General features: G+C 45.9%; 1 protein-coding gene across 1 annotated transcript in view; it reads left to right on the plus strand.

Moving 5' to 3' along the window:
- The window catches only part of GRIK4 (glutamate ionotropic receptor kainate type subunit 4), a 261,624-nt gene that overhangs the window by 146,276 nt on the left and 103,341 nt on the right, over positions 1 to 12,007 (plus strand). The window contains exon 6 of the mRNA XM_063138998.1: positions 7,885 to 7,938. Coding sequence (XP_062995068.1) covers positions 7,885 to 7,938 — 54 coding nt within the window. The remainder of the gene's footprint in view (positions 1 to 7,884; positions 7,939 to 12,007) is intronic.

The raw sequence follows: 12,007 nt of genomic DNA on the forward strand, positions 1-12,007 counted from the left end.
ATGTATTTTATGGCATTTGCATTTATGTTGTACCCCGCCTCGATCCAGAGGGAGAGGTGGGTAACAAATAAATAAATAAATAAATATATTATTATTATTATATTTTTATTGCCAAATTTATCTTGGAAACAATCCATTTAACCATTGCTGGGAGTTGTAGGACTTTGCCTGACTAAACATGCATAGGATTGCACTCTATTTTTGAATATCTGTATACCACTTCCAATTTTGCAAATCCCATTTATATCATATTCAGTGGGTGAATTACACTGCCAATGTTTCTGTCTCCTCTCCCTTTTCCATTTTATAGCAAATACCATTATACATTTTTGGGACCCAGAGTGCTGGATATGAGAACAGTGTAGAATTACAAAACCCGTGGACTCTTGAACCAAATATGACTTTGCACACAATAAAGCAGCTGCTGTGTGCATTTACACTGTTAAGGAATTCTCCTCATGTTGCGTTGGAATGGCAGGAAAACATAACTGATCATTACTTATTAACGAAGGGAAAGTTCTCCGCAAAAGCTCCACATCTTTATGGCTGCTTCTCTGATGTTGATTAATGGCTGAATTCGCCATGGAGCGCAGAGATGAAGAGTGCATTTTTGGGACTGTAAAAACGTATCCATATTTAGAAACTCCCTGCTGCCCTGGGCTTGCAGATCAAGAGTGGTAGATTTTGTATTCATGCAAAGTTGTTCCCATTATTAGTCATTGCAGGTAGAGATGTGCTTGTCTTCCATCCACAGACTAAGGTCAAAAACAAGTTGCTAATAGAGTCTGCCCTGTTCTCAGAGAGATCAGAGAGAGATCTTCTGCAAGTTAATGCATCTCATCAGGACACCACTGTATCATTTTAATTGTACATCAGCCAAGTAGTTGGTGGGTGGGTGCTGCGTGCGCACGCTTACACCAAAGGAAGTTTTGTTTTCGACCTTTGGTGTTTTGCTAAAAACTCAACTTGGTATTTCTGCATGGGAAATCATAGCCAAGATATGGTATTTCTCATCTCTCTCTCTCTCTCTTTCCTGAGTTAATAAAGGATTTGAATGAATTCTCTAAGTATTTAGGGCTATCCCTTCAGCCCGTTGCCATAGTAATGTTGCACAGCTACAGAACCAAGAATTCTCTTTGGATACCCAATCTGCTCTCCCTTCCTTTCTCTGGGGTATTCTCCTGGCGTGACCGACATAAAGTTATCAAAGACTGAAAGGGTTGCATATATATATATATATATATATATATATATATATATATATATATATATATACACACACACACACATTCTGAATGCAGTTTAATGTGGCTCATTTTAGTAGAGGATTCTTAGGGAAGATAGATAAGAGGAGAATATAAGCAGATCTGGATGTGGCATTATGACTGATCTCCTCTTTAAACTTGCGACTCACCAAACTTGTCATTTCCAAGGCACTTGCACCGGGAAGGCAAACTTGGCCCAGATTGAGGGTGATGATCATAAAAGAGCTACTTGATGCAAAGTGTGAAGTGAGTGCAGACTAGCGTAAGCCAGAGCAGGACTCAGGCAGCGTAGATTTCCAAGCCAAAGATTAATCTGTCTAGATGTGAAGTTATGATAATGGCAGGCATTTCTCCTCCCCCTCCCACACACACACACCACCACCACCATCAGCTAAACAAACCCTTTATTTTTCATAAGGCTGCTTTTTTTCCTGGGACAGTTTGAACCATACTGTGGGGCATGTGGGGCACCCCACACATGCATCCTTTCTTTCTGTCTGTCCATCTCTGGCTCACTCTCTCTTGCGCTGTCTTCTCTCCAGTGCTGCAGCAGTCAAACTGAGCACAATGAAATTTGGCACGAGCTGCTCACTCCTGGCACCAACAGCAGCTTGTCAGAGTTCTTTCAAACAGCCAGGCAGCAGCTTCTAGGCAAAGTTGATTGATTGATTGATTGTATTTCTCTACCGCCCAATAGCCAAAGCTCACTGGACAGCGCACAACAGTTTTGAACCATAAAATACAACAAACTGACAAAACGCAGCGTAACATCTTTAGAAGTTTAAAACTACCATATAAAACCACAGTAAAAAGCGGCACTGCTGTAAATATCTAAAACAACAACAACACGGAATTGAAACCATCATCATCTACCTTGGCTATGAGTCTGCAATTCATGTATCGTGGATTGCCGGGAGAGATCCTCCAACTCAATAGTCTTTCTGGATATAAAAAAGCAATAAAGACTGATCTCTTCCGGCAGGCCTACCCAGTCGAAATTTTAAGATGTCTGGCTGTTATTTTAATAATGTACTAGTTTTAATATGTTTTAATCAGTTTTATGTATTTTATAATATTTTGTATTTATGTTGTTCCCCACCTCGATCCAGAGGGAGAGGCGTGTAATAAATATATATATCATCATCATCATCAAATAATCATGTCCTGGATACCAAGGCCACATCTACACCTCGTTTCATAGCAATAAGATCCAGTAATGGCAATGCTATATCCCACTTGCACATTTATAACTTCTATGGCCGTATGACATTTGTTGCAGTATTTTGGATACTATGGAATGAAAAGCAGGAGATTATGCCTAAACAGAGGTATTGTTGTTGTTTATTCGTTCAGTCGTTTCCGACTCTTCGTGACTTCATGGACCAGCCCACGCCAGAGCTTTCTGTCGGCTGTCGCCACCCCTAGCTCCCCCAAGGTCAAGTCTGTCACCTCTAGAATATCATCCCTCCATCTTGCCCTTGGTCGGCCCCTCTTCCTTTTGCCTTCCACTTTCCCTAGCATCAGCCTCTTCTCCAGGGTATCCTGTCTTCTCATTATGTGGCCAAAGTACTTCAGTTTTGCCTTTAATGCCATTGCCTCAAGTGAGCAGTCTGGCTTTATTTCCTGGAGTATGGACTGGTTTGATCTTCTTGCAGTCCAAGGCACTCTCAGCATTTTCCTCCAACACCACAGTTCAAAAGCATCTATCTTCCTTCGCTCAGCTTTCCTTATGGTCCAGCTCTCGCAGCCATAGGTTACTACGGGGAATACCATTGCTTTAACTATGCGGACCTTTGTTGTCAGTGTGGTGTCTCTGCTCTTAACTATTTTATCAAGCTTTGTCATTGCTCTCCTCCCAAGAAGTAAACGTCTTCTGATTTCCTGGCTGCAGTCAGCGTCTGCAGTAATCTTTGCGCCCAGAAATACAAAGTCTGTCACTGCCTCCACGTTTTCTCCCTCTATTTGCCAGTTACCAATCAAGGTATACAGAATAGTAATTTGCTGTAAAAGTTGTCAATAGGCTTGAATATTGATAAAAAGCGCTAATGTAGATCTAGCCTACTGACTTGGAGTGGCTGGGTTGATAACTCGGTGACATGTGAGGGTTAGGGCTAAGCCTCGGGTTAGGGGTGGGGAAGCATGGCTGGGCCAGACAGACTGGATTTCCTGTAAACAGCGGTGAAATGTTTCTATGGTGGCACCATAGAAGCCTTGTCTGGAAGTGCCCTTCGTCTTACGTGCTTTGGATTTTATACATGTAGGCCAGGGGATGTTGAACCACTTTCAGCCTCAGGGCTGAATTACATTTCACAGAAGCCACATTCCCATAGTGGCTGGGGTCAAAGGCAAAGGGCGTGGCTAGAAAACTAACAATACCAGCTTATTTTAGCTTATGGGCACAATCCTACCCATGCTTAGACAGGGAAAAAAAAGTCCTACAACTCCCAGCATGCCCCAACCAGCATGCTGGGAGTTGTAGGACTTTTTCTGTATAAGCATGCATAGGATTGTGGCTTCAATGTCTTACTGCTAGTAACTAAGCCTTTGGAGAGACGTTTCAGGCTTTTAGAATGAGAGGGGAAATCATCAAAAGCCGAGAAACCAAAGAATTGGTGGTTGGGGGAAATGGGATGGTTCCTTCTGGGGAACTCCAAAAGGCCAGATTGGGATCTCTTGGCTGAGGGATCCCTCTTTTTCTTCCATCAGTCTGTCTGTCCTCATATCTCAATGGAGATGGAGCCCTGCCAATCACATGGCCAGTATTTCAACTCAGGATGCCATGCATCTCCATCCCCTTCAGGTCGTCACTCCTTTCCCCCACTCCGTTGCCTCCCCACGCTCCTTCCCCAGTGCCATTGAAAGGCCGTCTTCCTTTGATTTGTGGAGCTCTGGCTAAGCTCTTGTTTTCCAGTCCTGCCAACCTCAAACAATGAATCTGCCATCACCTCTCACTTCGTATCATCTCCCATATGGTCCAGAGTTGCATGGATGCTTCCTCTGCTGACAGCCCCATCCTGGCATCGCACCTGCCTCTGTGTGTGTGTGTGTGTGTGTGTGTGTGTGTGTGTGTGTGTACACGAAGAAGGCCAGGGAAAATAATTTGTGGCTTTCTTTGATTTTCTGCCCTTTGAATTGAAAGCGCCTGACTTCAAAGCTGTTAGCAGGGAGAACAGATGTGCCTGCCTTGCCCAAGCTAAAGAGCAGGTGCAGAATTTTACACTGGAGAGGAGAGGCAGCGGCCCATGGAGCAGGAGAGGAGAATGGATTGCCCGGCAATGGGAAGGGATTGTGGTTAGAGTGTTGGATGAGGGAGACCCAGGCCCAAATCCCCTCTTGGCCAGGAAGTTCACCGAGGATCCTTGGGACACTCACCGAGGTGGGTAAATTGGCCATGAGAGGGAGCCTTGGATGGATCTGGTCTGAGTATCCAGCTTCTAATCTTGTGTGGTTTCCCAAAAGAAAGGAAAGGAAAAGTGTTAAGTCCCCCCTCCAACCCCCTGCCCCATTATTATTATTATTATTATTATTATTATTATTATTATTATTTATTACATTTATATACCACCCCACAGCCGAGGCTTTCTGGGCAGTTTACAAAAGTTAAAAACAGTGAACATTAAAAAGAAATATACAAAATTTAAAACCATAAAAAGCATAAAATACAAACAAAGACAGACAATATCCATTTAAAACAACCACTGATTTAGGAATATTTGCTGGCAGTGGGCAATCTGACTTCCAGGGTTGGATCTACACTACTGCTTTAAAGCGCTTTATAACAGTTTTGACAACTGTCTACGGAGCTCTGTGTCCTGGGCCCCAACAGTTGTCAGAATTGTTATAAAGCACTTTAAAGCAGTCGTGTAGATCCTGCCCAGGTCCTAGTTGGCAATTTGAGACTAGTTGCATTTGGCAACCCAAATACCAGCCTCTGGCACCAGAAGGCTTCGCCATCTAATCCCTTGCCATACTGGGTGTTTGTTTAGTCACCCAACTCCTTGACTGCCAAAACCTCTTTTGACTAGATCAGAATCCAAGTCTCTCAAACGGCCATCCTAATGAGGGGGGGAGTAGGATCCAATATCAATATCCTCATCTATTAACTTTATTTCTGATTACCTGAGGCCTCTCTGCTCGTTACGCATGATCACTGAGGGCTGAATTGGCAGAACTGAGGGTAACATAGGGTGAAATAGTTACAGCACACTCCTACGCGGGTCTGTTCAGAAGTAAGCCCCATTATGTTCCATAAGAGACATTAAATGTGTTTAGGATAGCAGCTTTTGTCTTTGCAGATCTTTTGATTTACTAAAAAGGTGCCCCACAACTTATTCAGGCCTTTAGCACTTGGAACTGGACCCTGAAGGTCACTGGCAACCAGTCCAGCTGGTACAGAATCAGTACTGTATGTTCCAATCATTTGACTCCTACAAACAACCGAGCCATTGCATCCACTGCCATCCGAAGCTTCCAAGCCATCTTCAGAGGCAGCCCCACAAAGAGCATATTGCAGTAGTCCAGTCTGGATGTTGCATTTGTGCCACGCTTGCGGGTTTCCTGGAAGCATCAGGCTGGCCACTGAAGCAGAAGGGATGCCGGTGGACTCACTTCGGCCTGATCCTGCGTAGCTCTTCTGCTGTCTCCTCTCCTTCCCCCGCCTTTCTTCATAATGTGCAAAGTCGTTGAAGTGAAATAAAGCACAGATCGCTTAAGAGTTGCCACCTTACCCAAATTGTGTGTGAGGCAAGGCACTGCTCGTTTGCATATGCAAATCCATTTAAGTGTAGCACATTTTAAATTGTTGCCTGGGGTATGCAAGAACTAAAAAAAGCCATCCAGGTGACACACAGCTAAAAAGAGAAACACACACACTCCTCAATTACAATCAGTCATTTGCTTCAGGACGACTTCTGCGGCTTATCAGTGTTCAGAGCTGGCAATCCTGAGAGAGACGAGTTGTGGAAAAATCCAACATCGCTATTTGAAAACTGCGGTTCAGAGGTTCTTGAAGTTGATCTCTTCTAGCTTTAAAGTTCGTTTTTCCATCTTGACTTCTTAGGAGACAGGGATGGATTCTGTTTCAGGGGAGCAGGGGATCTTTGGTGCAATAGAATCAATGCTAATTAAATACTAACCAGTAATCAGCACCCTTGGCTTGCCTCCAAGGTTGAACCCTCTCAGTTCCTGTGTTGTCTCAAAACATTCCCCCCACAAGGCCATGCTACATACCTAAAGGGAGGACTGCCACGACACAGGCTCTGAACACCAGGCCTGGCCGCGGCTGCTCCCCGCTCAAGCCAAGCCCCACCGCTTGATATGCCTGAGGCAAGGGATAAAAACCACTTTCCTCCAAACTATGTGGAGAAAGGGGTTAAATGGAGAAGGATTCCAATATATAAAATAAAACACTGTGAGTTATATGTGCTGAGGTGAATTATTGACAGAGTGAGTGCTAAATGTGTAAACCTCAGATGATAAATGCCAAACAGACACATGGGAGTTTTGTGGTAGTTAAAAACAAAATAATTAAAATTTATTTTTAAAAGTTCACAAGTTTTGTTTCAAATAAAACATTTAAAAACCTTTTTGAAACCTTTCATCCAATCCTTTCACTCATTCACATACACACTTTCCTTTCTCTCACACAATCCCTCTTGAGCTTTCTTTATTATCTGTATTGGTTAATATACATCAACTATGTGCACACCACACTCCAAAGACACCACTCTCTACCTTGACCCTCAAATATCTCAGAACTTAAGTACCCTAAACACAGAGAGCACTAAAGACTCTAAGAGGACCTAAAAAGTCTCCCCCAATCCCCTCCGTCCTCCCCTTATATATCACTCCTCCCCGCTCCCAAGACATCCTAACTCCGCCCACTCAGGCCAACATTCTAAACTCACCACAGACTTACAAACGGCAGACATACTTTTGGGAACTGACTTGTGGGGTGTAACGCCACAAGGACCCCATGGTGGAACTAGTCAACCCTTTTAGGGCAAATGCATCAACTTCAAAACAGAAAGAAGCAAAGGAGCGACTTCTTCCTGTTTTCGGGAGAAGCTAGCCAAATGTGTGGAAGGCTGATTGGTTGGCCCTGATGTAATCACGTCCCCATGTTGATTGGCTGGCCCTTATTGCAATCATGAAGCCACCTTCCTCCCACCTGAAGGGCTGCAGCTATCCAAGACTCTGGTAGAGAGAAGTGTTTCTATGCACCGGCTATGCGAGTTCCTTTTACCTGGAAATGTCTGGGGTTGAACCTGGGACCTTCTGTGTGCAACACATGAGCTGTACCACTAAGCTAGCCTCCCAGCATCCTTTTCACACTTCCCAGGCAGTAAATCTCATTGAACGTAGTGGGACTGCTGAGTTGCCATAAGTAGGATTAAGCTGATAGTGAGAAAATGAGGACTGTACCTATTTAATACCCAACAATAGGAAAACATGTCAACTATCAGCCCAGCAATGGTGTTTAGAATAAGAGACACACACAGGGCATTAAATTCAGGCCAGGTTGCATCTATGAGAGCAAAAATGATTGTATAGCCGTTTGCACTGCAATAAAAAATGGTTGCTTTCGCCTGTCTAATCTCTCGTCTCTTCTTCTTTGCAGGCGGCTGAACTGGGAATGGTGTCAGCCTATTATACATATATCTTCACTAATCTGGTAAGATGTTTTCACAGCTTCCTTTCTCCCTGCTCTTCTGCCTCCCTTGCATGCATAGTGGTCTTATTGACAAAAACCCATCTGTTCAAGCTGTGAACACCTCAGGAGGATCTGGCACTTCCACCTATGGCCGTGAATGGGAAGGAAGAGGACAGTTAGGAAGAGAACCTCCTGGCTGTTAGAGCAGTACGACAATGGAATCAGTTACCTAGGGAGGTTGTGGGCTCTCCCACACTAGAGGCATTCAAGAGGCAGCTGGACAGCCATCTGTCAGGGATGCTTTAGGGTGGATTCCTGCATTGAGCAGGGGGTTGGACTCGATGGCCTTCCAACTCTGCTATTCTATGATTCTATGAGAGAAAGTGAGAGGAGGTTTGGGTGTCTGTGTATACTTGCACATTTTTGAATTTCAAGAAAAGATTTGGTCATTCATGACATGTGTAGTCTGGGAGCAAAATAATCCACTTACGAGCTGAGCCAGAACATCTCACCGTTTTTCATAAGCGGTGCCCAAGAAGGCCTCACCTTTCGTTGTTTGCTTACTTTGTGATGCAAAGGCTGAGCAAAGCTATTCTGAAGTCATGATCTTAGCTTTTTAAAAATCCAGAAGGATGGAAAGCGAGATCTACTGGTGCCTATTAACCTTGGTTGCTGTTCAGAGGCGGTGCATCTCTGAATACCAGAGGCTGGGGACAAATAATTGGGGAGGTCCATAACCTTCTCACCCTGCTTGAGAAATTCTCAGGAACATCTGGCTGGCTGATGTCAGAAAACAGACAAGGATTTCAACCAAAACAGTTGGGAAGTTGGGCATATCATTTGTTGACATCTCAGTTTCTGAGAGATTGTATGGAAATGTCTTACACATCTGTCATTTGTTTTGTTTCTGCTTTGGGGAGTGGGAATTGGAGCCTTCTCTCTCTCTCTCTCTCTCTCTCTCTCTCTCTCTCTCTCTCTCTCTCTGTCATCTTGAGAAAATCAGCTGTCAAAAAGACTTGATGGGATCCAGACCCATTCTGGGTCTTTAATATCAGAGCAATGATTACAAGATGATAGCAGAGATACCCCAAGGGTATAACGCTTCCCCCCTCCTTTTTATCTTTTTTTCGTTCTTTCTTTATTTTCATTTCTTTCTTTCATTTTTTATGGCCAATGTAATTTGCAAACTTGCCTGAAAGACGGCTTTTGGTGTGAAACCCTTCCTTGTAGTAATTTAAAATGTGTTTTGAGCTTGCTTTTACCATGACAGAACTGCCTCCTTTTCAGCATGCTTACCAGGAGCAGGGAGGGTGTTTCCTGCTCTTATTTTATGAAGGGGTTGATCCGTCTTGTGGGGGAGGAGATGGTAAATGAGATTTAACTGAAGTTTCCTTTCTGGCTTTCTAAAATGAATATATCAGCTTTCTAATGCTATAATTCAAGTGCAGACTTGGGGAGGGACTGAATTAAATCTCTTTTCTTGAAATTAACTTCTGTGAGAGATTTCTCCTGCCATTGGCAAATCTTCCTCGTTTGTACATCATGAATTTCTCGTGATCATTTCTCAATAGCTCTATTACACCGTAAAATGATTGTTTAAAAACCACTTCCTTGGCAATTTGATCCGTCGTACTTCAAAGCTGGAGCGCAAGCATTCCTGCCTACCTGGGATGGCTTTGTATGGGGGTTGAGTACGTTTGTTTTCCTCTGGATACACAGAGAGAGAGACAAAGAGAGAGAGGGAAGGAGGGAGGGAGGAGTTTGGTTGTTGCTGCCTAAAATAGTGACCAGGAGCAAATCTACACAGAGTCGTCAGGGCGCCCTGAAGGCGCTTGCGTGCGGCTCCAGGGCGCCCCGAAACTCCTAGTGTAGATCCTGAGTTTTTCTCGCTCCGGTCGGCGGCAGTGAGAGCGAGAGGGGAGAGGGGGGGAGATGGAGAGAGAGAGAGAGAGAGAGAGAGAGACGCATGCACACACACACCCGCCGAGAGTGAGAGCGACGTGCACCCCCAGCACGCAGCGAGAGCGCGGCACCCAAGCGCCCCCGAGTCCCACAGCCTGGCATGGCTTCAGGGGACCTTTACAAGGTAATGCCGCCCCGCTGGAGCTCAGCTGGGCTTCGCTCGAGGGCAGCTGGGCGAAAGGAGGCGGGGAGGGAGGGAGAGGGGGGAGGGAGGGGAGGCAGAGCCCTGGGAGCGCCCGGAGAAGGCTGCGGGGACTTGTTTGGCCAGCGCGGCGGGGTGGGGACGGGGGGCATTGGGGAAGGCGAAAGAAAGGATCAGGATCTACACTAGGAGTTTCGGGGTGCCCTGGAGCCACACGCAAGCGCCTTCAGGGCGCCCCGACGACTCTGTGTAGATCCGCTCCTGGTTACTGTCAGCTGCCCCACTGGCCGTATTGCAATAGATTGATTGCTGCTACAGTTTTGCATCCAGGTTCCCCATCCAGTCCTGGTTTTAGGCCCGCTGGAAGTTGGGCTTTGCCTCTGCACAATGCTTGGCTGCTGAGGGCTCAGCACCGACAAGGTATCATAGCCAGGTGGTGAGATGACACCACGTCTAGCTACCTGCCAAATTTCCTTTGAGAAGTGGGGTGAGCAGAAAAAAGGTGACCTGGCTCTGCATCACGATGTACGCACTGGTTGTGATGCTTCAGCGTGCTCACACGGAGGGACGTCACTGGGGGATTCTCTATCCCAGTCGCCACTGTCTCGGCTTGTTTGCTCATATCCATCCACATCAGAGAACCTTTGCACTGTGTGTGTGTCCTTAGCAATGCAAAGAGGGGTAAACAACCAATGGTGCTTGGCAGGGAATGACTGGGTGTCCATATCAAGACAGGTGCCCCAGGTGAGGATGGCAGGAGATACTGGGTGCATTTTTCAGTACAGCTTATGGGAGGTGGCAATGAGTTTGACAGCTCCCATTAGCCTTAACGGGGAACCATGTCGTTAAATCCTCCGCCGTCCCCACTTCACACTGTGGCCCTTTCTACACCTAAGGATTATCCCAGGCAAATGGAGGAATCATCCCTGCCTTTCTCCTGGGATCCCCTGTTTGTCATTTGCATGCACAGGGACGATCCCAGGGCGGGGAAAAGGCAGGTGTAGAATCGGCCTGTGTTAAAACATGAAACGATGAGTTTATAGCAACGGTAGGGGAAAGCCCTGGTAAGCATCGGGCACATTTCTCTGCCCTGTCCAGACCAACCGAGAAAGTGGGGGGGAGGCAGGCTGTGAAGAATGGCCATCTCCTGAGATCACACAGATGAGATCAGACACCCTTTTTACTAAGACTGGTTTAGGGATAATGAAATCTCTATTGCCTTGGATGCATGGGGACGGATGAGGTGATTAACTGGAGGTGCCTTCCAACCCTCATGGTGCTCTGTTTCTATAATTTCAATGAATATTTATGCCGTGTGTGTGTGTGTGTGTGTGTGTGTGTGTGTGTGTGCATGCGCGCATGCGGGTGTGTGCCAGGAGGAGCAGAGAGCACGCTGTGTGTTTGGGTGGGAGAAGCGGCAGAAACAGATGGAAGCAAGCAGGGAGGAACAGTGAATTAAACTTAGGGGAATGGAAAGGAGGGCCAGGAATGCTGTGAGATAACAGAGAAGGGGGGGAGAGAGAGAGGTGGGGTGGGCTGGGGTGGGGTGGGGAAAGGAACCATTTAACATTTAGAAGATTACACATGCAGCTGTCTTCTTATAGCTTCTAGTACACTGGTTCAAACGAAGTCCTAGCACAGCACAGCAATCTGAATTCTTGCCTAGCTGTTTTGCCTCTGCACCTGCTTGAGAACTTGGATGCGTTGCCAAGGGTAAGGCATGTAGACCAAAACATCTGGAGGGCCACCAGTTGCCCACCCCTGATCTAGGCAAACCTGGGTATTTCAAAGATTGCAACCTGCAGCTCTATAGTCCGGTGCACTGGTGCAGTTTCTGGCGAGACACTTAAGGGTGCAATCCTATGCGTGTCTGGACATAAACAAAAGTCCTACAACTCCCAGCATTCGCAGCACCACATTGGTTTCTCGTAAATGCTTTCAGGTGAGCTTAGGTTTCTGTCTGGGCATCAGTGAGGCCATCATTTT

The sequence above is a fragment of the Elgaria multicarinata genome, chromosome 12 (genome assembly GCF_023053635.1).
Source record: "Elgaria multicarinata webbii isolate HBS135686 ecotype San Diego chromosome 12, rElgMul1.1.pri, whole genome shotgun sequence".
NCBI lineage: Eukaryota > Metazoa > Chordata > Lepidosauria > Squamata > Anguidae > Elgaria > Elgaria multicarinata.